The sequence below is a fragment of the Anopheles arabiensis genome, chromosome 2 (assembly GCF_016920715.1).
Source record: "Anopheles arabiensis isolate DONGOLA chromosome 2, AaraD3, whole genome shotgun sequence".
NCBI lineage: Eukaryota > Metazoa > Arthropoda > Insecta > Diptera > Culicidae > Anopheles > Anopheles arabiensis.
In genome coordinates, this window is record NC_053517.1 from 92,219,869 (window position 1) to 92,245,855 (window position 25,987).

Below are 25,987 nucleotides of genomic sequence, written 5' to 3' on the forward strand. Positions count from 1 at the left end.
CAGAATAACAACAAAAAAGGTAAGGGTGTGCAAGGATTGTAAGCCCTGGCTTAAAATTGTCTTAAGAGCGTAAAGCTCTCATCGCATAAGCTGCTGCTATAAGCTTAACAATTATTTCGAATACACAAAAAAGGGGAAGCGTGAAACGAAGAACCCCCACAAGGAGAAGAAAGTAAATTTTTAGCTTACGAATGCTACAAACGGAACCGAAATGCGACGGAAAAGCTTAATCGTACCAGCAAATTCTTGTTGTAACCGTGTCGCACAAAAAAGGAATATTGGGGGTGAAAAAAAAAACATTACCGCTTCAATAAATTTAAATTGCGTTTGCGAAAAAACCCACAGCAAATCGAAGAAGGGACCGAACGGCGACATTAAAAATTTTCCACCATTTTTTTACAGTTTTTAAATGGCAATGAATGGGGAGTTATATTTGGCTAGTATTCGGTAGGGATTTTTGCTTTCCCGTTTTATTTAATTCTTTTCCTCTTTCTCGATGCACTCTATGCAATTGGTTCAAATTGAAACCTGCACGGGAATGTTGTGCACCATTATGTTCCAAAACTTGTTTCATTTCTATTGCAGCTGTATCCCTGCAATTGGATTTAAAAAAAAGCAAACCAGCTCCAGCAATGCTGCCCAAAGGCCCAAAATTGAACAAAAAACATAAAATAAAAGTGTCCCACCAGAAGAAAACACGTCCATTTTGCCGGCGAGTACATTGTTCGGGAACGGCTAGTTTCCTTTTCTTATTTCATAATCCGATGGATTATACTGTTTTAAAGAGCCGCAGTAGCAGTGGGTGCAGTTGGTGAGGAAGGCTAAAACATTAAGAAATTGTCTCCTGCTCACCATTTTCATCGAGGCGCAAAACGCGTACAATTGGAAGAAAGAAAGAATCTCCCTGAAAACAAATTAAAAATATCTGCAACAACGAACAGTGTGAGCCTGAGAGTTTGGTGGGACAATAGTTGGAATTGTCGCCGAAGGTTCGGAGCTAGTGCACGAGAATGGACAAATTTGAAATAGCGTACCACCTCCGGCTAGTTTTCCCGCTTGGTGAGCGCACTGAAAATGTCTCCATTGGACGCGATGCGCAATGAAGGAAGAAATATTGCTGTTTGATGGACGTTCCGATCTTGGAAAGCTATTTCCCCCCCGCACAAAGCGAAGCCAAACCAAGGACAATCTTTGGCAAAGATGGCTTGTGATCATTCGTCCGTTCAGTTTTAATCTTGCCGTTCGTTGGTGTTTTGGGGCGTGCAACTTTCACCGGTCGGGGCAAAATCAGGAAGCCGGTTAAATATTTGTCAAAGAATAATTAAAAGTTCGTCTTCAGAAGATGAAACGGAGGAGAGGGAGAGAGAGAAAAAAAGTGGAAATGTCTGAAGCGAAAGTTGTCATGCGAAGCGACGCGTCCTCAAAGGAATAATACTCGGAAAACTTGAGCTTGATATTGGTTGATTTTGGTGTCCCAAGCCATGCGGAACCGCCAGTTTGGCGGGAGCTGGAACCAATCTGTTGTCCGGGGGCAGAGGCAGAGCAGATGAGTACGGATATTGTGCATTTATTGGTGGAAGTAATAATGCTACTTTCCCACACTGTATTCAACGCTCGGGACAGCGCACCGTTGATTTTGGCATCCCGTAGAGACGCGCACAGTTTTGCTCCCGCCTAGAGGCAAGGGGAGGGGGCAAAAACGTGATCGACCACCCTTTGGGTTTGCTGTGCGAAAGTGCGCAAAAGACCACAACCCTTCCAAGAATTGGGTGTGCCGAAAAACGGAACGCTGTGCCGTCGTCCGGCCCGTCCCAAACACTTGTCAACACTTATGCTAACGTCGTTTAGCCGGCCACCATCTGGCCCGGGAACAGGGTTCTTTCTACCGGGCGGAAAAGCCTCGTAAGTGTGTTGAAATAAGTTAATTAAACCTCACCCGCCGCGTGGGACTATAAAGTTGTTAATTTAATTTCTTTCCCTTTAACCACCTTTTGGGTTGGAGCAAGCGCTTCCCGTGTATCTCGGGCAATATGTAGTGCAACTGGATGGGCTTCATCTTCATTGCGAGAAGAACCTTCACGAAGTTCTATATATGTGTGTGTGTGTGTGTGTGCTTGGTTGTGGTGTGCACGCAAGCAAACCGCAACGTATTTTTCTTATGAAGAAGATTTGCTTTTATATGTATGTGCTGGTTGGTGGGAAAGCCGGATTAATACTTGTTTTTTTGTGTCACTCCTTTTATACTCGGTCTCCAGACGAAGGATAACCAAGGGACATACAACTTATTTAATGTATGAAGTACAACTTCCGACCACGTCCATTTATCGTCTCGCGCGTATGGATTGCGACCGTGGGTCCCGGTGGAGTGTGGCTTAAGGAACATTCTTTCAGACCGCAAACCGGGCACAGGGTGGTGGAGGTGCACTCGCACACAGGCGAGGCAGTGTTTTATGCGTCTTGCTTCCAGCAGACGGCGGACGAGTTAGCTAGTTCACCTGCTCCCTTGTGCGACGGAGAACCTTCCGGAAAATGATGCTCTCGAGTCGAGCTGTCATATTTCTTTGCGCCACCTATTCTTAGTAATCTCTCTGCTGAATGGTGCGGAAACGGCGCAATGGTAAGGTGAACTTCAAGTGCGGTAGGAAATGTAGTGCACCGTATGTAATGGTGGCTGGCGTCGTTCTGTCTGTATGGCGCACATTGCGTAGCGGGGCATTGATATTGCAGCCACTTACGTTCGTTGGTTCGTAGGCACTAGGTTAAGAAATGAGAGCATGTTTAAAAAAAACACGCTTGCAATATAACTTAGGGTGACCCACCGTGCGCAGTCGAATATGCTTGCACATGTTACTTGTGCTTAATGCATTCTCCCAGTGAGCTTTATTAATGCTTGCACTCTGTTGAAATATAATTCAATGCCATTTGCTATAGCACTCAACACGTGAATAGACATGGATTCAATTTAAAATTACAGTGACTCACGGAGTTTATGGTATAGAGCACCGAATACAATTACTTTTGATTTTACATCTCTATTTTCTGCTCATTATTAACTGTCTAAAAGTCATGCGTCATTTTATGAAATAAAATATATTTTCCATTTTTTGTTTGTTTATTCGTCAACAAATGATAGCGAAATCAAGAATTGATATTAAACCTATGATTACACAAACTAATGTACTGAGCCTAAGATCATGATTAAGTTTTCATGAGCAACGATCATTCATCGGAAAGATGAGTTTCTCTGTTCTATATACAAATCCAACCTGATTTGTTTCCTACAATTATTTCTAACTTAACCTAACTAAGAGGCTGTGTTTGTACGTAATATTGACGAAGTGTTCGTAACTTATATACACAAAAAGGTATGTGTTGGTTGATAAAAATGCCAAAAAATTCAGAAAATAAGAGGCAAAAGGAAATAAATGTTTAAAAAAATGATTTGAAATGTATTATAATGTATTTATAAACGCTTTGAAATGTATTATAAAAAAGTTTCTAGTTGTTTGCTGCACACATCAATTTGCAATTTAAATAATCACTCAATCACAATAACAATATTTTTGCAGGTTTGTTTTTTATCAAAGTGGCTTACAAGTATGATAACAATATGAAAAAATAAGCAAGGACGTACAATAAAGTGCTTAAAATCATACACATCATTATTTATAATTTAATACTAATCCAGTGCAGCTGTGCTATCAGTTCAAGAGTCACTGTATTTAGCACTATTAGCCAGACAATACCCACTAATGAACAAAAGAGGGTTACGAACAATTTCTTAAAGTCAGAACACCAAAGGATGAACTTTAGCTTGTGCTGTTCGCAAAGATGATGGCTTGTACCAGCCTTCTCTTACACGATATGGTTCGTTTGACAAGCTTTTAGTGTAATGCTTTGCCCATCAACGAGCAGAAAGGGGGTCCAACGAGCTTCCGCGGCAGTAAGCTTTGTTCAACCGAGCAACCTGTTCCACTTCAAATCTTTCCCCACCCCTGTCAGGGCATTTCTTTGTGCCCCTGATCCTATTAACCGCCTATTATCGAGCCGAGTCACGGCGGCACATCAAAGCATGAGCAACAAATTCCAAGCATTTGCTCAAGTAGAAGTTTCACTGTATATGTGTGTGTGTGTGTGTGCGTGGTGTGGTTTGGTGAGGTTGGGGAAGGTAAAGCACCTATTGCTAGTGCCGGTAGTTGGCGTAGTAACTCGCTCGGTACCGATAGTCATTTGACCGCACACATCATTGGGTGAAGGAATGTAATGAAATTTTCCCGAAAATTGGCCCTCCAAATCCCCGCAGCGGTTCCCATCCTCTTCCGATACGATGCGAGCCGTGCGCGTGTTTCAACGCAAATCGTTATCACAACAGCAGAGCATGAGAGAGATAGAAAGAGGAAGGGGGAGTGAAAAGGGGTTGATTTTTGCAATCAAAACCCTGCCCCGCAAACCTCAAATGTCAAGCGAGACGGCGGTGACGACTAGTTGTCGTGCCGTTGCTGCGGGCAACCTTAGCGCGGGTGCGCGCGTATCGGTTACGTCACAGGTTTCTGAAGCGCACCTGTCAGTCATGTCAGTCAGCCACAAATAGCTGACAGCGCGTATCGACTTGCTCCATAACCTATCCGGCCTATCCGCAGCTTCGGATGTGCGAGCGAACGTTTTCGGAGCGAGCGAAATAGAAGCTGTGAAGAAGCCATAACACACGAAGCTGCCGTTCTAAGGGAGGTTTTCTTGTTTTTGGGCAAGGGGTGGGGCAAAAGCACCCCTAAAGCTTATCCGTCATACACACACACACATTCCACAAAGGGGTAGGCGGTATACAGCCCGCATATTTGATACACGTCCAACGGACGGTCGGTTGGATGGCATTTGAAGGCATCGGCTTCCAGCTTGCGGCCTCCCATGGGAGCACTTTTCATCCATCCGATTTGCTCTGTGCGCGCACGTGCGCGTGTGTGAGTGTGGTTGTGTATGTATCAAAAGGTAAGAAATTTAATTCAGGCACACTTTTCATGCCTATCTACACATTTGCAGCGCACGGAGCGCACGAACCTGACAATGATACGATGGGTCGGGTTTCAAACGTTCCGAACCGCTGCAAAGCAGGATACGCGTTGAGTACGTTTATCGTCAGTTTCGGCAGGTGAAAGCAGGTGCTACGTGCGTGTGTGTGTCACAATAGGGGATGATTCAAACCGACGAAAAGGAGAAAAAAAGAAAGAGCAGCCGGTTGATAATTTCCGCGAATTCTGACGTCCTGCGATCACGCTCCGGTGCGCTTTTCCAGTGCGGTGCCGTCGCTTGTCGTTTGATGGAATCCGGAAGTTGTGCCGACGGTTCGTTTAAGTTGCGGACATGTGTGTGCTTGTGTGTGTGCCGCATCGTGTATCTACCCATCGACAACGAGGTATGGAATGGCTGTCTCACCTTTCCTCTCTCTCTCTCTCTCTTTGTCTCTTTGTTGGTTTGCCCGGTAAGGACTGGGTTATAAATTTTATTGCCCGAGTCGTAAATCGAGCAGCGAGTTGCGTGCAGCGAAACCGTTGTTCTGGCCCCAAAAGCGTAGGAACTTGCCACCTTTCGACGGTCCGTACACGGTAAGGATGTGTATAAATGTGTGTGTGTGTGTGTGTGTGTGTGGGAATGATGGTAATTTTTGAGTTTTCTTCGCGTAAAGCACACCCAAGCACACGTACGAGAGGAAATTGGATCCCTTAAATGGTGCTGTCTAAGCTTCTTTATGTCGGTAGTGAGGGCATAAGCAAAAAAAAAAACGACCACTAGAACCGTGTTTGCTGCACCAAGGGCAGGGGCAGCCGAATGAAGCGGTCTAATGAAGAATGGTAAGACAATTTTGAAGCAAATTTGTAGCAACAAAACTCCCAACCTTCACGTGCTTGCGCGTAACAAGAGTATCAAGAACGTAGCACCATTCACATTCTTTTCCCATCTTCATTACTCGCCATATACAGCGTGGGAGCGCACTTGTATTGAAGTGAAGAGCAGAAGGGATGGTAGAATGTACACATTTTAAAACCAGCACGTGGAGAACGAAAGCGAGAGAGGGAGAGAGAAAATCACGGGCACACCGTGGGCTGGATTAATTACACCTTTACATAACATTTTACGAGTGTGCACACTCGGCTGTATGCAGATAAGGTGAAATGAGGCTCGGAGGTATGTGTTTTCGCTGCAATGGGATAGTTTGTGGTTTTCTCTCTCTCTCACACACACACACTCATCGAAAAGGGCCAACCCGAAAAGGGGTAAGTGGTCTGGGATTTCTGGTTTGATGAGTTAAGTGGACGCACCTCATCCCTTTGACCTCGGTACCGGGGCCGGTTTTTATCGTGCGGTAGATCACGCGCTTTAAGGGAAGGAAATCGAGATATTGGCCGCATGATCCTTCACTACAACCACACCAACGTGTGTGTGTATGTGTGTTTTGTGTGTGGTAGCCGCGCAACAAAGGTAAAAAAAGGGGACGAGAACGGGAACAGGAATTTCCGTGCCGGTAATTGGAGATAATCTGAAGGCCTTTTTGTGCTTTTTTGCTACCGTCCTCCGTCTCTCTCCCCAACAACTGGTCCTGGCACTGGTTTTGTTTGTTGTGCCAGAATTTTGGCAGCACATTCACGGTGTTGTAATTTGTCACTTTTCCCCTTTTGGCCTGGATATAATTGGAACTGCGCACAGGGAAGCACAGCGTGGGACACTATTAAATTGGTGTACCGTGTGGTTTGTTTTCGAGATTGCACAAACACAAACACTGCAGGCGTTTTCCCAATTTGGAGGGAAAAAAGCCCTCATTTACAGGGCGCTTTGCAGGCTGCCAAGTGCTACAATAAAACTCGCTAATGGCTGGCGGCTGGCAAAAGCGCAAACACGTTAAGCTTCGTTTAATGAGCCACGGACGGACACGACGAACGGGTTCGGTACTTTAACGAAACGCAAATACGCGGATCTGGGCGTTAATCTTTCGTATGAAGTGTGTCCACACCGTTCCTTTTTGCTGTCCACATTGTTTCCCTTTCTCTCTCTATGTCCTTAATCCTTCTTAATGTTTCACCCCGAAGGTTGATTGAATTCAAAGGTAGAATGTGCGAAGAATGGTACGCAAAAAAAGGCGTGTGCAAACGGGAAAGACTATAAGGGCCGGAGGTACCCGTTCCGTGCGAAGGAATGGTAATTTCCACCAGGCAATTACTAGCCCAGCCTGTCCACCGTTCCCATTCTCCCAGTCTTCCCGTGCTGCATGACTGCGCATCATTCCCGTTCCGTCATTCGACGAAGGGAAAGCACGCCTCGTATTATGAGGGCAAAAGAAACACTTACCAGACAAAAACACACACAAAAAATGACCGACAAGGGTGCGATAAACAGAACCTGCGTGACCTTTTCTTGCCGGGCTGCTTCTTCGTGCATTCAAATTATCGCCCCAAAATTCCTTTCCAATCCAACCGGTGGGCCTCGACCGGACGAAGCCAATTTTCGAGGCCGCGCCTTTTTGTGTGACGCTCGGTTCAGGTGACGTGTGACAGCAGTTGGTGTAAATCGTAGCCGCACGTGGGTTTTTTTCTTCCTTCTTTTGTCATTTCCCGCGGCATACTGGCACGTTCTAGAAAGGGCGTGATAAAGGTGAAATGGATCGGAGGGTGGTGCTGGTCTCTCTCTCTCTTCCTTCCAAGATCGCGTGAGCCGGTGGAGTCAGTTCGTAAACAGGTGCTTAAAGTCAGCAGAACCGTTGTTGGGCTATTGTTGCCTTTGCCATCATTCGTCTCCGGCGCGATCGGAATGTCCTCGGATCGCTCTCTCGCCCCGCCCGAGGTCAAGGCTGGAGGTGTTTGGTATTTTTTTACGTAGCGTAGCATTTTCCATCTTTTTTGCTGCTCACCATAGGTGTAGCATATTTGTGTACGGTACGGGGATAGCAGGGAAGCAAAAGCACAAAAAAGTGTTGAAGACAAGCCCACCTTCTTCCTGGGCGGGAGATGAGGGGTGAAGCTGATTTTATTAATTTTTCGTCCTTATTTCCGTTCCGATGCGGATGCTTCAGGGGACTTTTTTGTTTTGCTTTTCCCTTTACACTCCACTCCAGTTCAACGAAGGTTTGGTTTTATTTTCAAGTTCCACTAACGCACCCGCTGCGCCCTGCTGAAACTGAGGACGAGCTTTTGGGCCAAACACCACGTGACCTTCTTTTTCTTGTTTTGTAACAAAATGACCGATGGGCTCGACCGTCCGAATCCTTGATTCCGGACCGGAGTTTTGGGGCCCGGCAGCATAAAACGACGGTCTTGTGTAAACCCCCTTGTGCTCCCGCCCGGGGCCGGCTCGGGGTTGTCCTAAACAAATTTAATTAACTTCGCCCGTTCGCCGTTTGCCGGCAGGCTGGCGGGCAAAGGCAGCAGCAGCAGCAGCACAATCAAATGCAAACCGGTCGACCGGGCCCTGGTGTTGGCCACTTTGACCGTTTGACGAACGAGGTGACCAACCCCACTCAACCACTCTCTACGGTATGCGTGTGCGCGCGTGTGTGTGTTTGAACGGAAGTGGGCAGCTCCGCGTCGGTATCGGTGCCCCAAAATCAACTCTCCGGGCTGTGCGTGAGTGTGTCTCCGCGCACTCTATACGGAATGTGTGGCGCGATGCGGTCCAAGTAAAACAAACTACGAGCGTTGCCGAGATGCCGTCCGCACAATGAAATGGCCCAAGTGGAGGTAGTATTAATAATGAACGGAAGAACGAGCATTAAAACGATCCGCCTCGTGCCCCCTGGATGCGGGTATCGAAATAAAGAACAAAGGCAGCGCTTTTGCGTTAGCTGTCGCCCCGTCGTTGCGGCTCTATTTACGCACGCAATCGGTCAGCCAGACCGGGTTCGTGAAAACGGAAACTGAATCTGACAAAGCTCACTATTAGAAGCCGACACATTTGGAGAGAATAGGTTCCTCTTAAAGGGTATTTGCGTCTGGCAGATGTAAGCTGAGGTTACGGCATGCCGAAAGGAGCATCCCGTTAAATACTGGGGAATTTTTGAAGAATGTGAAGCAAAACTATCTTCATTCGGGTCCATTGTGACGGAAAGGAAGCTCATACTAACATAAGCAAGTAACTCGAAATGTAAAACTCTTCCGTTTCATTCGGTATTTTTTAAAAGCTTATCTCATATTCATTCGTGTTATTCATTATGACAATTACTTCTCAATTTTATGTGAACAATTTTCCCAACATGATGAACCTAGCAGCACATTGTTTTGCTTAATTAGGAGATATCGTATAAACTAGTCTTAGCAATGCTCGTTTGAGAAGAGAACTAGTTAGTGAATTTCTCAATAAACTATACAAATATCAAGCTGGCATGGAGGAGGGCATAAACTGTCACATCAAATTGAATTATATACAATTAAAATGGAGTAGTTCATCGCTTTACAGTTGGTAAGCTTTTGATTTGTATTTTTAATTAAGCCTCAACCATAAGCCTCCAGTTTTTTAAATGTAAAACTCTGAAAATATTTGAATTTCGTACGTTAAAAAAGGACAAATTAATAAGCACAAATTCAATATCAAACCACAATCGAGATGCAAAAAAAACATTGAATCGTGTTGAACTACGTTGCAATTACTGTCACAAAGCATAGGCTATTAAGTATCAATGCATTTGAAAAATTACATTAGATTATTATAATTCTGTACCAAATTGTCATCTCATTAACGCATGAAATCAAACTTGTTTCCTGCTAGATGTGTATGAAAACGTATGAACACAAAATATATTCTTTTGTTCGATCACCAATTACCCAACGCAAAGCCGATTGGTGTCTAATTGCTGCGTGCTATTTATTTTGCACGATTCAATTTGCGATAGGGAATTATTTAAATTGAAATGATTTTTAATCTGTTGTAATCAGATGTGTGTGTGAGAAAAAAAAAGAGAGAATTAAAAACAATTTTAATACAGCGTTGATGCTGCACTGTCAGTAGTGCAACAATCAGTAGGATATAAATCATTTCTAACCTGCTTGTTACGGTTGTTGCATTTGTTTGTGTGTTTCTGTGTATTTCCACTGTATCGATCCCCCTCCTTTCGATCACTCTTGATTGAATGGTACGGTCAGCATCAACTGAGCTCAATAATTAATTGACAAGAGCCAGGGTGCAGGCAATTGAATGATAACTAAATCGATAAAGTTAATAAACACACAACGGCACACACAAACACACGAATTAAATCGACCCAAGCTGGCGCACACATTGAATTGCGTGTGCTGAACTTAATTCGTGCTGTTTGAGCCATTGGCCACCGAGCCGCCGAAAGGGGTTTTAGTTTGATGTGCGTGTCGGTAGCTTAATTCCGTTCGTTTTGCTATGTGCGATTGCCACCGACACGCTTGAGCATGATAGGCTGTGGGGATGGTTTCGGTTGCTTCTGGGCAGTGAACAGTTGGGTTTATCGACAGCGTTTAACAAGCGTATCGCTTTTGAATTTATGCGTTTGATCCATTCAGTCGATAGTGCAATTTAATCAGTATTTATGATGCGTCCGAGATAAAAGAACGTTGCCGTTTTTGATTTGGTACCATTGCACGGTGTAAGCTCGCGGAATCGGGCACGATCTGTAAGCTGCAGCTAGTGTGCGGTAACGAGCAATGTAGTGTTGGTAACGACAGAAACATTACATTACAAAGGCGATTGTAGCTTTGGGATGTAGATGATTGGACGTGAGGGTATGGAGTGCAACTTATAAGCTATATTTGTAGTTTTAGTAAATCCAAAATATGAATTATGTTAGTATGAGTTTTAACTTAATTTAGAATCTTCTCTTCCAATTATTCAGCTGCCCGTGGGCTGCAAACGAGCGTAGTGCCCGATTTGTGTGATGAGTTAGTATCGAAAGTCGAAGCGGTAGTGAAAATCGGGCTGTTGTCAAAAACTCCCGACCAAACATGGCACGGTACTTACATCATACACCATTTCCGAATTAAAGTCGTCACCGAACTCATCTGTTGACTCGAGCTCTTCGTCGATCTTCAAGTGCGATGAGTTTCAGTTATGTTGTGCAGTGTGGTAAAAGTAAGATACATGAAAATAAAAAAAAATGGGAGAAAATAGGAATACAAAAACAAAAGAAATAATAAATAAATAAATTTATAAACAGAAGAAAATAAATGATAAGAAATTAGAAAAAATAAAATAAAATTGAGAGAATATTGAATAAAATCAGAAACTATAGTAAACAATAGAATGGCTAAAACAGGTTTACAGTAAGTCTGTTGAAATCTGCTTTACAATTCCTTACGCATTGATGCAGCTCTTGCCGCTTTCTGTTCCTGTCGTTTGCATGCTGCCTTTATGTCATGTTAAGGGCTTTAGGCTAATTGGCCCGAACTGGCATTAGAGTCGAAGCCACACGCACACCCTCCCCTTCCCCATCGGCTAGATGATGTATGCAAGCGATAAGGCTCAGTGGAGGGTGGTGGAGTGGGCAGATTCGTTTAGCTCATTTGGCTAGAAAATCATACCAATCGGTACCGTAAGCCTAAGCGTTCGGCTTACAGCAGCTTATTCCATCGAAACGAATTAATTGCTCCGATACGCTGGTGGCAGGGTGGTTGTACTCTTGAACGAAAATAGAGCTGGTAAGATTGAAGGGGTGCCGTGTGTGCTTCCTTCTCTGGGTCATCGTTTTCCGGTCGACTAAACCTTGCTTGCTGTGGCGATCAAACATAGAATCATGGCAGAACCATAACAGTATAAGGGTCGGTCGTCTGCCATATTCTGTGCGAAACTGTTACAAATTCAAAAGAATAGCAATTCCTTTCCTCACCTCTCCACGCATGCATTGCAACAGTGGTGAAGAAGGTGTTCAGTTCGAAGTGCTTTCGAGAATTGTTGCACCCGAGATGATAGTGTTTTCCATCGTCTTTATCCGTGTGTGTTTTTTTTCATCTCTTCTCTTCTCATCTCTTGCTCGTTCAATTTTAGAACTGCTGATGCAGGAAACGATTTCGACATCGTACACCGTAGATCGAACGCAACACACTTCATTGATACGTTCGCAGTCTTCCGAGCACGGGAACCCGGAAACCCCTGGCTGGTGGCCATCAGTGCACGAGGCAGAACGAAGCGGTGGAATGATTTTCTGGAGTAAATTCCAAAGAATCATACTCGCACACCCACACACACACAGACTCACAGTATGGATCGAATCCGGAGTAAGGTGGACTTTCTCAAGAAAGATTGAGGCAAGGTTGAATAATCGCACACCAGACCGTCCCTTGCGGAGGAAACGGGATCGGCCATATATTACAGCGATGGAATTGTGAAGCAATCGATGCGGAGTCGATGGACGGAACGGCAAACAACCGGCGAAGAAGGGAGTGAATATATGTTCCGTACGGCCAGCCAACCGTCCGGGTGTAATAGTGGTCAAGTCATGGGGGCCAATTTTCCTCCATGGAGTGCAAAAAGTGAGTGGCTGGCCATCGACAACCGACGTGCCCGGCGCACGTAGCATGGGTTAATGGGTTCTAGGTCATTGGAAAGAACTTTATCACACTTGCCACAGATGAAATATGCTGCTTCGGTAATGTATTGTGCCGGGTGAAAGGGGAAGGAGTTGAAATGATTGGTGGTGGTTCGTGTGCTGTCGGTGTTGGGGTTTAGCTCTTGGACTAAGTTTCCCTTATTAAGGCTCGTTTAGGGGTTGTTACTGCTTGGAAGTACTTACATGATGGATGTAATTATGCACTTCGTTATTAATTTTGGGCAATTTTATTTGAAGCTCGTTTCACTTTTGATTTTCCCTGATGAAGTGAACGTGAAAGTTTGGTAGAAAAATAATGTTAAACGTTTGCTGTTATTCGCACAGTTCAACGTTTTCAAACAAGAACAAAATTTTCTACTAAAAACGTGGTCATTTTTCAGCAACATTTCGACAAACATTTTTCAAAAAGCATACATTGTCATAAATTGCATACTTTCAGGCGCTTAATAAGAATGCTGTGGGCTAAACTACATTAACTCCGAGAAAATACGTTGCTAAAACAAAACAGGCTAAGCTAGTGTGAATTCGAAAATCGCTTAAAATTGTACTTTGAAACATTAAAAATAGAATAAAACCTTGCAAAACACAGTGGATAGCGTTTCGCTTTTCTAAAGTGGTCTACCTTTCAATTGACTGCATTTCAATAAGCAGAAATCGATCCACTTTAAATCACACACACACACACCGTACGTTCTTGCTTGCCAAATGAAACTTGACTAGCCAAAGTGTGCCGTTCAATGTGTACAGGATGGGGAAAATAACCATACGGCCATACGAAACTACAGCCAAAAGAAAGTTGATTTCTTCACGGCTTTATAAAGCTGAGAGCCACATTTTTTTTCACCTCCATTCCGTATGCAGAAACCAAACATGCCGAATCGACTCGTAAGCAAATGAAAAAATTTCACCTTTCCTGCAACGGGTTCTTTCACTTCTACTGTTGGAAACAAGTAAGCTCGTGCACGAGAAACCCAGAGAGGCAGGTTTATTTGCAATGGAAATGCTAACAGAAGCTAAAGTTGGAAAAATCAGTGCCTTGGCGAGTGGCCGAATGGTAGGAGAGTTGACGGCAGAGGTAAGCGTAAAAAGGGGTTGAACGATGTAGAGCTTCATTTCAAACAACATTTCCGATTCATCACTTCTGCAGAAAACCGGAGAGAAACGGAAAAGGCGGAAATGTGCCAAAAGAGATTTGCTTCTGACGTGTGTCTGTATGTGGGTGTGTGTTTATATGACCAAACGGCACATCCGGCACATCCGGCGTTTATCACCCGACACATTAAGGGTTCGGAAGACGACGCTGACCGGGAAGCGGATACAAATGATGATGGAATGGATGAATGATTTTCCCCCTTCCGTGGTCCTTCGACTGGGAAGTTGGGGGGAGGGGGGTTTGTCGGTGGGAAATATATTTCATTCCGGTACAAATGAGCGAGTGCACATGTGAAAAGTTTCGCCTCATGAATAAAAACACCTCCTTCCGAGAGGGTTTTTCGCGTAGTGGCGTAGGATTTCTACCGAGCGAAGAAAAACACTTTCGGATCCCAAGGGAAGGATGGAACGAGTTAAAAGCAGTGAGTTTGTCGTGTTTTTGCGTTTTGCGAATTCCTTTCATTTCAGCTTTCTTCCCACCGCGCGAAAGCAAATTATATGAGATGTGAGAAGTGGCGCGCTTTTATTCCGCGCAACGAACAAACGAACGAACGAAAGCGCAATGAAAAGCTCTCTCTTGCCCTCTCAAGTGGTTGGGAAATATTACAAATCTTTGGCAATAAATTTCACTCTTGCGCTTGCGGCTCCTTTGCTTGCTGGTGCCAAAAGTGTCTTACTTTTTCTTTGATTATTTCTGCTCGCTTTATCCTTGCGAGACGAGCTCGGGTTTCCCCCCCTTTTGCTTGTCTGTGGTTCCCGTTTTTTGGAACCTTGGAACCGTGATTTTCTTGGTACGACCATTTCAGTGTGTACGAAGTTTATGGCCATGAAAAATGAAGTGCACGAGAAGCGGTTGCAGCGATGGCGAAGAATATTTTAATTTGCTACAACATTGCCTCCGTCTGATGATGGGCCACGTGCCTGGGGGGAGGGGAGGGTTACGTGTTAGCATTCCATTACGGATGATGCAGGCATTAGTCATGTTCTCACATGATTGAACGACTTCACACCGCCTAAACGAAGTGTTGGGATGCAAACAACATCAAGCTCAATGATCGTTAGCGGACTGACGATGATGCTGATGCGCTGGGTGAAAGAAAAAAGGGAACGCTTTCCTTCATCCGTGAATGATTTAAATCGAGAACCGTTTTGTTAAGCCACTCCCTTATCCCATCAGGTGAGCCGGTTAGTAAGCGCGAAAACCGTCTCTCGCTGGGGGTGCTCGGCAGGCGCACAAGCACGGTGTGGGGAGGCAATTTTTCTCCTCTTTCAACCAGACGTCCGTGCCACTTTCTTTCCCGAAACGAGTGCTCTTAAATTCTGGTGGTGGGGCCATTTTTTGTGTCACACTCGCTCGCAACACACGCTTCACGGGACCCGCTGTGGAAACCCCCCTGGGAGGGTCGAGCAAAAAGATTGAGGCAACTACAGGGAAAACCACTTCGCGAATTCGCGTGAGATGATAAATCGGGGAGTGAGAAAGAAAGCAAAAAAAGCCCTCTCGAGCAACGACCCCCTCGCTATTGTGAAGCATTTTGTGTTTGGTGTGGTTTTTTTTGTTTTCCTCTGCTTTCCCGCCAGACAGGGGGGAAGCCGTCTGTTCGATTCATCATCGTTGCGCCAGGCTGCGAGCTTTTTGCCTACGGAGAATTCAGTCTTGTGAGTGTTTGACTGTGTATTGCTTTTGATCAAAATTAAATTTCATCTTGTATGCAGAAGAGGCCTCCTTCTTTCTGGGCTTAACGTATTCCGGGTGTGCAGGGTATCCGTGGCATCACTTTTTGAACTGACTTCTCGTCAGTTTTGGGCCAGCAAAGGGAAGTTGAATTAAATAATATAGATGGCGTACTTTGTGCGATGATGATGATGATGCCGCATAACAGGCACGAGTGCAAATATTTTATGCAAACGAAGGCAAGAGATATTTTGGGGATAGACGGCGAGGGTTTTGTGATACATTCGTGTGACTTTCTTCACTTTCCTGTCCAGTGGAAAACCAGGGAAAACTGGTGACGTACAACCAACGAGTGATACGATGAGCACTGTGGGAAAAAATGAAAGCCCTACCGATTTGCTGCTTAGTTAGGTTGAATGTAATAATAAAAATAATGCAAAGATGTTTTTAGCCCAAAACATGTAATGTTTAAGTCACTAACCATCTCATTTAACCACCATTTGCAGAGTTAACAAACGAAATAGAGTGTTAACAAACCTTTATTACCTATTTTAATTCTCAATAATTTACACTATCTGCATTGATTTTGAAGGTTGGTAAACAGTGGTTTTAAATACGACAGAAATTTGCAAAATTATGCCATAAAAACTCAATAGAGTGCTTGGCTATCATATCTAGTGAAATGAAAAAGAAAAAAATGACTTATGTCCACATAACCGTCACTGAGAGAGGCTTTTTGAGATATTTATTGCGTGTAAAGAACACTCATTTGGGCCTGGGTCTTTGAACATGTGACGGAATCAGTTATTGAATAGCAAACTGTTCATATTTCTCTAGTTTTGGCTAAAACAGTACATATTCTTGCCCTTAAAGATGACTGCAAATTAAATGCAAATTGGAAAAATATAAAGTTGAAGTTAATAGTGCTTCTGGCAACTCCAAATTCACTTTGATACGTAAAATTTTAACTCCGACTTTCGTCAACCGAACGTAATCTTAATCAATAGAATTATGATTGACATCCACTACCCACTGTGCAGCAGAGTGCCTTGCACAATTTGTCTCTTGTTAGGACCAGCAGCAGTTCCTCGATATGTCCTCGCCCGTAAGACTGTTCCAGAATTTGTTGGAACATTTTTCTCGGCATCGTTAACATCACACAAAAAACAAAAAATCGACCAAAAAGAATACCCCACATTACTCTTCGCTGACAACACGCAGACCGACACGATTCCTGTTCCTGTTTTTGAGTGTTTGCGCTCGCCTGTGGGAGAAAAGTGCGCGTGGAGAGGGGCAAAGCATTTTCATCCACTTTTTTGGTGTTGTTGTTTCCCCTTTTTCTTGCATTCGCTTGCGCATTCGTTCCAGCCCGTAGGAAACGGAACCGGTGAATCGTACGCCCGCAAGGAGCAGCGAGTTCATTTTATAAATTCATTATTTTCGCACATCACTTCCTCGCGGGCCGTGCGGGATAAAAATACGTCTTGCGAGCGCCGCTGCGATGATGAGAAGCGCACAGCGTGATCCTATCATGCCGCGTTGGCTTGAAATCAGCGAAGCTCCTTCAGCCTTTCTATAGGGGTTTTTCCCCTTCGTATTTTAATGAGAAGGTAGAAGGGAATAATACACAAAAAAATCCACGTGGAAGGAAATTGTGTGCGGTTTTGTGCCACGCTGTGCCGAAAATGAAAGGCTGTTTAATCCTTTTCTACTCTTCCACCGGGGTACAATGGAGGCGCATTGTGAATTGCAAACGAGAGCTTCCTGGGCGATCTTACGACGAGTGTCGCAGTGAACAATTCCATTTTTGTGATTGTTCACGGCTGCAGGGACTTGCTTGCAAAAGCGTGCATTTCGTGACATTCAATTTGTGCCGGAAAGTGAGAAAACAGTCAATGCGCTAAAAGGGCCGTGGACACTTTCTTGACGCGATTGAGAGCATCTCTCGCCAAGGGAGTGCGCCAAGAGGGAGTATCGCCTTGTCCGGGCTTGCGGAGGAGGCAGTGAATGAATGTGAAAATAGACAGGAACTGAAATTGCACTTTCCAGACACGTCAGTCGGCGAGGCAACGGAAGAGTGGTTAAAAAGAACTTCATACACTTGTTTTTTTTTGCTTACTTGTCCTAAGATGGAGTTCAGTAAGCATAGCTTGTTTCTTCCACAAACCGTTGCCACATCTGGCGGCTTTTGAACAGGTTTTATGTTGTTGTATCTTTTTTTCGAGGACTGCCTCACTAGTCAGCATAAATTTGGTACTTTGTGTGCCCCGTCCAATTTGCCTTTTGCTATTTTCTGTCCTTTGTGGGCTGTGCGCTGCTTCATGACAATAATGTTGCAAATACAATTTCACCGATCGGGTTTGTGGATTTTTATGAGAGAAAGGAGGGATGATATTTTAGCCTATTTTATGCACACCTTCAATTGGTTCCGGTTGCGTGAAATCTATTTGGTTCGCTATCATATGGGAAAGAAATTCCCTTTTTTATTACTTTACGTTTGGCATCTTCGGGCGCTATTTTCATGGAAATATTTTCAATACAATACTGTTTGTACAATATCTATGCTCAGAAGCGCAGTCTGGTACTTCTCTTTTTTACCTTTTATTTCAATTTTATATTTTCATTCGATTTGACTGCTTAAGCCGCTAAAATAAAGCTGCTAAGTGTTTATCATTGTCCATTTTTTACACGTCCCACAAATGACTTAAAAGCTTCTTTTGGACCAAAAAAAAAGCTGTCCCATTGCCAGCACACCGGCGCTGTTCCGAACATGTGCGCGTACACTTACACACGCGTTGAAATTGTAATTAAAAAGTTTAATTAAAAACTTATATTCACTTCCGGTCACCAGCGTGGAGGGAACGTTTCGGGCCATCCGCTGGGCCGAGCCGGAAAGGGCCAGCACATTAATCTCCGCTGCATCGTCCTAATGACTTTGCCTCCCGGTACGTACGGTTCGTGCAGGTGGTTAAGGCGAGGCACCGGAAGGAGCAAACCGACGAAAACATTATTTCATTTTCACTGTACTGTCCAAGGATTTCCTGTCTTGCCTGTTGTTGTTTTTGTTTTTAAATCAACTCTCCAAGGATATGGTGTGTGTGAGTGCTTTCCCTTCGCTCCCAGGGGCACAACAGCAGCAGTACGTGTGCGAGATACCACGGGTTTTAGCTGTGCTGTTGCCCGGATGTTGCCTGATTCTAGAAAATCATGTTCCTCATACCCCCGCCTGCCACTGCCGTAGAGCACACGTCACGATGGTCATTTTTCACGCCGCGAGCAGGAGAGGAGAGTGAGAAAACAACTACAACACTGAAGGAAATCCGATCGGATGGGAAGGATGGAATTTAATAAACATTGCCATCCGCCAAAGGGACTATAAACGCGGAGGCGGCGGCGGCGGCGGCGGCTGTGAGTTGACACGACCGTCACCGTGTTTATTTGTGCCATAAAAAAGAACACGGTGATTCAAACAAACCGGCGCACGTTCCGGCCGAGATCTGCGCCAGAAACGCCAGAAATCGGAACACCGGCAGAGAGATCGATTTTATTGTCTAAAGTACAAGACAACAAACTACTTTACACTGTTACACACCGCTTCCCAGTTACAACTGTCATTCGTTGTAATTCGGGTGATTGTACGTTGTTCAATCAATTTGCCGTTCCACAGCTGGCTAGAGGAAGCAAACGTCCTGGGGTGCTGCACCATCTGGCACCAAAATTGGTGGCATTACAATTGCAATGCTGCTCGAACATTAGGCGACACTGCGCGCACTCTCCCCCTCTCGGTCGGTGGGGTAGTATAAACCCTCGGGAAAATAAAGAAACAGTCAGACAAAGTCTCCAAAGGAATGAGAACGGTATCGTCCTCTAAAAAAGACACTCCGAACACGAACAAGCGAACGGAAGGAACACAAAAAAACCCCAACTTAGAAAGCAGTAACTCCCGTTCACTTGTCTCGAAAAAGTAGTGTGTATGTGTGTGTATACACATTGCTGAACTTCAGCACCGTTCGATGACGTTCCGTTCCGAGCAGCGAGGCCAAGACCTTAGTGGGTGGAAAATGATACAAACGTTCGCTAACAGTTACGGGCAGATGGAGACACACATTCTGATGCATGAGTGTGCAAGATTGTGCTGAAATATTAATACGGTAAAAAGGGCGAGGCGTGTGGCGTGGTAATGGAACACAATGATTTGGAGAAAGCTGCAACTCCAACGTGTGTGTGTGTGTCTTTGGGAGCGTGTTTGGTATTATGTTTCTAGTCTTACTCTGGAGACACAGCCAAGACAAGAGAAACAGAGATAGACCAAAAAAGAAGTAAACGTTTCTATAACAAGAAACTGGTGAAGTTTGTTAGTATTATCAACCTTCTTACAGGGGGATTACTGTTGCAGGTTCACTCGAGTACTGTTCGCTAATGGGTTTCTGTGCTTCGCTTTCAGGAGATCATCGGCTTGCCAATATAGTTCGTTGCTATTTAGCCTTTTAGTCGTCTACTTCAAAAGCTTGAACATATGCTCAGGAGAAAATCTGGACATAATCTTCAAAAGCACCGGTAATGCTCTAGCACTCTCATTACGCTCGCTTGGTGAAGGATACTACTATACAAGATATTGATAGCCACGTAGGCTATAATTAGCTTGTTATACACAAAACCCAAGAACATTGGTAATCAAATGTCAAACACCGAACAGTACGTAGCCAAAGCATCAAACTCATTTTGTTTAGGCGATGTTGGGATTGGTCTTAATGTGCTATTAATATCATAGCATTAATACTTATCTCGAATGTACTCAATAGAAACTAGCACTTATATCGATCCATTAGAACAGCTCGTGATGGATATGGTGTTAATCAGTGTATTAAACACACAAAAAATAGATGCGTTGAATGTTAGGCTTAGATAATATTATTAAGATATCCTTCGTTTCTTTCGTAATGATCTTGTCGTGTTGTGCCTTGTGAAGCAATGATTTCTAATTTTATAATCAAATTTGACAGTTTGACAGTGACCTACATTTATATGTTAGTTCCAAAGTTAATGCACAAATTAATCATACTATGAGTTGCTTCTGGTGGTTCTATAATCTTATTGGAAGAGCTTTATGCCACATCTTCAATAAATTGTTCCCGATTCGCTTTCTAACCAAGCTCAATTAGTCTCTCAATCATTTACTTCCGTGTGCATTACCGTCAGTGGTTTTACCACTCGACACACACTCAACTTTGAGCATCCCACACCCACCCGTATTGCCCAGAGACTGCCCAGCTGGCAGTCAGGGTCAGCAGACCACGCAAAAGGCACTGCACAAAAAAGCTTTTAACCCCACCCCCACCCGAAACCACCCCTTCCTTACCCTCCCCTGACCACTATTCATTATAATTACTTACTGGTAGCGACGTTCGGTTACAGTGCGTTTTCACGATTTCCGGGTAGCCGTAGATCTTCAGGAACAGAAACGTTCCCTGGATGATGAGGAAAATGAAAATTAATTTTGACATTTATTATACCACGGGTGCCGTGGTGCGCCGGCCCTGCGAAACCCTTGCGGCTGCTGTGGACAATGCTGTTGCGTTTGTGTTTGTACCGGCAACCGGGTTGTCCGGCCGCGCTCATTCCACGCTTTGCTCTGCGCGCTGATCGACACGAGTAACGCGACGGCGTTGCGTATGGTGGAGTTGCTGGAGCTTACTGTGCCTGTTCCGACGATGCCGCTGGACCACCGGACGCTCTTAACTAACTGACACAGAGTGGTGCGATACCACGAGTTGGTGTTTTTATTTTGTTCTCTTCCTTTAATGGTTCACTATCAAATTCAGTGCAGTGCAGTTGCCTGCAATGGTTTTTACTGGGAAGGAATCGATGATGGGAAAGGAGGATGTTAATTAAATATAAATTCATCAGTTAACCATTTGCAGTGTCGTTGACGTTCATGGTGGGGAGATTGGGCATGAAAGTCGTCGCACAATGTTACCATTTCACTATTAAAGCTTTTGACTGCACTGTACCTCTGTACCTCTGTACCTCTGTACATTATTTAAGCAACGATCAAAGTGGAGAAACTTCAAGGCACACATAAATCAATAACATACGCAATAATTGATGAAGGCAGAAAAGTTTATTTTCTGAATTGAGCAAATGGTTTGCAGTGAGAACACATTGATTTTCCACTCCCAAAAAAAGTGCGCCCACACACTGGCCGTTGAACGTGTCAAGAACATTGACTTCGTGGTGACATCTGTCACATTAGGTGACCGCTTCGCATCAGAGGCGCTTAAATGCGGTAAACGTGCGGCTCGCTTTATCAGCCACATCAAAACCTCGCAACACGATAATCTACTTCGAATGTGATCAGTTGATGACAGCTACCTTATAGTTTAATCCAGCGCAATTTTGATTGTGCTTTAACTTGTGTGACGTACAGCAGATGAGTTGAAACGGGTTTTGTCTTAATATGCTACTAAAATAAGCGATTGAAACGTGAATAAGCACAGAAACACCATCAAAATGCAGCTCAATGCCAATTGATTTACCATTCACCATTTAAACACGAGAGCTTAATGGTGTAACAGTAAAAGCTTTCGTTCCAAATGAACCATATGACCAATAGTAAACCTTATATTTGCATAACAATACCGACTATACTTGCAAGCGTTTTTCTAAACCGAACTCTGTGTCTACCAACAAGTGTGCACGTTCATATTTTATGGTACACATAGTGGGCCGTTTTTGAAATGGAAGTCCATCAGGATGCGTTTTTTTCTGGCCTCATATCTCTACCCAGTAGTCACACCGAGCGTTCCCATAACCAAACTCACTATTCATCGGAGGCATCTTTTTTTAGCGCCACTGAATAGATTGAAGTAGAGAGTTCAAATTAGAATCAGGTGCAGTAGTGGGTACGCTTTGGCTTGTTTACCCCCCGCTAGAACATATGATAGCATGTGTATGTGTTCTATATTTTCCACCATTGCCGCAAATGAAAAAAAAAAACAGGACTATCACCAAAACTGACAGAATGCAATTTCACAACGACATAACGTTTTCGATACGATCATCCGGGGAGCGAACGAGTTTTGGATGAAACCATATCGAGGGATTTTTCGAGCGAAAGAGATTAAAAGAGAGATAGAGTGCCCTCTGTTGCGGGAGGGAAAATGGGAATATTTGACGAAGCGGCGATGTACAAAACACAACAAAAACACAGTCCATTCGTTCCATCCCAGCTCGTTTGTCAACTTGGCATCATCGATGGGAGTGCCCATGTTGGGCGATACATGTGTAAAATAATGCAAACAACCACCTATCCGCCATAATCGTTTCACGATCGTTTGTGCGCCCGTGCGATTTGCACACGGAGGGCGGCGGAGGCGTGTTTTATGAAAGGCGCACAAAACATAACGAGATGGTGATTGGGAAGGAGAACAGAGTGGTAGTAGGGCAGAAAGAGTGAAAATGTGTGCTGCCTGTCTCGCAGTAGCAACATAAATTGCAAAACAGTGCACGAACAATCGTGTGTGCACGGACAAGTGTGTTCCTGCTGCTGTTGATGATGATGATGGTGGCGATAGTCAAATAATTAAACGCCAATGTCTTTGTTGATTTTCCTCTCGATGTTACGTAGTTTTCGGGCGGTTTGTTTTGCACGGGGGTTTGAGAATTGGCTATTGTGCAAAAGTGTCAGCTGCCAACAGCCAGGAGCAACAAAACAACAGGATTTAGCTTTATTGGAGTGGCTTCTGCGTATTTGCACATCCTTTTCGCATGCGGGCGCGCAAATGGGACAATATGTGCTTCTAAAAAAAATCCTCCTTTGTTCTGAAAGCCTTTTTTTATTGTGATTTTTTTAAACGTTACACATCTGATGTGTTCTGTGCTGCGGTTGTCGGTTGGGAAAGGATGTGTTTGATAAATAGTAAAGTGATTTTATGTCGGATATATTTTAGTTTTTTGCTCCCAGCTTTATGGCATACAATATTGTGTTTCATAACCAAAAAGAATTTTATGCATTTACAAAAAATGGTTTGTGGGTTGACTTTTTATATAATTTTTTTTTCAAGTAACTGATTTTGCCTTGTGATTGTATAAAAAAAGGAACAAAAATATTTCACTAATTTATATTATAACAACAAACATGCCCAACTATTAACTTAATTAATCCGGAACAACTATCCGGAACAAAAAAAGGCATCTTATCGAATCGTCATGATCAATTTAATTTATTTTGCCATAAATAAATGTTGACGAATCTTTTATAATTTTCAAATAATGTCTGTATGTAAAATTAAATGGTTGTGCACAAACAATTCATCAAAAATAAGACAAGATCGACAACATCAACGATAATGTACAATATTAATTTGGATTCGTGCCTCTCAATTAAAGAAAAGCGAAATTTATGTTTGATAAGGATTTTGGACCAATTTGATTGAAATTTGAGTTGCAAGGCTTTATGTTTGCAAGGCTTTAAACTTATATTCATTGTAGAGAATAGAGTTGTTTTAGTCGTCAAAAAAGGTTTAAAATTGTGTGTTAGCTTTGTGTTTTAGCGGCCTTAACGTGAATATTTTAAACGCCAAAGAAACAGGTGAAATATGAATTGTAATTGAATATCAATAGAGCAACAAAGAGTCATGATATAAAAAGATTGAAAATGAAACTCCAAATTTCATGCCGTTCGGCATATATGCAACATTTTAACTGCGAGCAACACCCAAATTCAGGTTCCCTTTTTGATTGATTCCCTCCCCTAACAACCGTGACTAAATGTTTCAATATTTCAGGCCGTTAATGTTAAACGCAAATTGTTCAGTTTGGCTACAAACGCTCATCATCCTCCCCGTACCCATCCCGTCCCACCTCATAACCCCCTACAAAACTACAAATAACACGAATCGGCGAAAATTAGCACATTCCACAGTCGAACGCGCACGCAACCGGTTTGCGCTTTCCGGGCGACAAGACTCCACCGCCAGTATCCACAGCACAAACCCTGTCAGATTTCGCACTTGATTGAGAGATTGGGAACCGTTTCCTTCGTGTCGTGGAACTCAATCACTGTCACAGTTGAAACTTCATTTATCATACACACATGCGCGCGCGCGCGCCGGGGAACGGGCGAAGAAGACCTTCAATAACATATTCATAATCTCCACTGTTGCTGCTGCTGCTGCTGCTGCTGCTACGGCTTCAACCGGGTTTGGCCATCGTCCTTTGCGCCACACAATACAACCAAACACACACACAGACACAGACAAATACGCAAAATAATATATGCTGAAGGCTCTCCATCAGAAACAATGTCACTAATTTCGTAATTCCGGATGCGGATAACGAATGAATGCACATCAGGATAAGTGCACAGCTGCAACGGACCACAGTACCGACCGTGGGGTGCGGTGGTTGTTGGGAGGGTCGGCTCGGGTGCGATGTGCGTGAGATGCAAATTGTGTATGTGCTCCCGTTGTTTTAATGGGCTACCGCATACCACCACACGTGCTCTGTTCACTTGCGTTCACAAACATTTGCTTAATGTGACAGTTCGTCCTTTCCTTCCTTCCTTCCTGGTAATGGAAAGGGTAGAATTCGGAGGAGGAAAATTAATTTTCAATCCAACCACCGAAACCGTACGTCCGAGGTTTTCGGGGCTACAGGAACCGTACCGTCCGCACCAAACACACACACACACAGAGTTTGCGTGCTAAAAGGAGCTGTATGACCGCGGAGCAAGGGGGAATTTGAGTGTGTGTCCGCACTGGTTGACCGCGACCGACTGGTTTTGATCGGTCGGCAAATCGGGGTCCGTATGTGTTTCCCATGGTTCCGTGCTCCGGCTTCCTGACGTCACCCTGCGTACACTCGTCAGGAGTGCGGTACGTGCGAGAAATTGGTGGCACTCTTCCAAGTCGGGCGCAGGTCCGCCCGCAGAGTGTTTTAAAAACAATTGAACGCCCCCGGAACACCATCAGCCGTTGCGTGTGGGATGCAGTTCGGGATGCGTCCGAGGAGGAGGTGTGCAGCAATGTGTGCTGTTCGGGGAGCATTTCTTTTATTTCTCTTTTTTTGTTGTTGACGGAGAGCAGAATAAAGTGTCGGTGTCTACACGATGTCTACACAGGCTTGGGTGGCGCGATGGAACACTTGAGAGACGAGTCGAGTGAAAGAGTTTGCTTCGTTGCGTGTGTAATTCTACCGTTTGCCCGATAGATTTGTGCGTTGATTAAAGTGCGTTGTGAGCAATTGTGTGATGACGGGCGTGTATTGGAAGGCGCACCATTCGGTAAACAACGACGGCTTCGGGGTGGCGGCTCGGCCGGGGACTCGGCACTTGAGCGGCTTGAAGCGGTGCCGGTAACGGCGAAGTCGCACATAGCGCGTAGCGCAAACAAAGCGTTCGTTTGGATAATCAATTCGATTGCATTCGACATGCTGCTGCTGCTGCTGCCGCTGCTGGTGATGCTGCTGCCAGTCGGTCGGTGTGATCGGTCATTCGGTGTGCGTAAATTGTTGAGCAACTGCACACAAGCACACACACACACATTCCCTCCCTCAACCTGCCATATTTTGTTGAAGCGTGCACGTATAAATAGAAATCCCAACCACAAGAA

General features: G+C 44.3%; 1 protein-coding gene across 12 annotated transcripts in view; it reads right to left on the reverse strand.

Annotated features, from left to right (window-relative positions):
* Nucleotides 1-25,987, reverse strand: part of LOC120900326 (collagen alpha-1(XVIII) chain) — a 240,935-nt gene that overhangs the window by 51,631 nt on the left and 163,317 nt on the right. For 9 of the 12 annotated variants that reach the window (XM_040307180.1, XM_040307198.1, XM_040307252.1 and 6 more), the window contains 2 exons: nt 20,771-20,845; nt 10,966-11,031 (listed from right to left, as the gene is read on the reverse strand). The exons of 1 other annotated variant lie outside the window; for it this stretch is intronic. In XM_040307180.1, coding sequence (XP_040163114.1) covers nt 10,966-11,031; nt 20,771-20,845 — 141 coding nt within the window. Of the gene's footprint in view, nt 1-10,965; nt 11,032-20,770; nt 21,229-25,042; nt 25,140-25,987 lie in introns of those variants that run through there. 2 more of the 12 variants (XM_040307260.1, XM_040307214.1) reach the window with 2 other exon arrangements.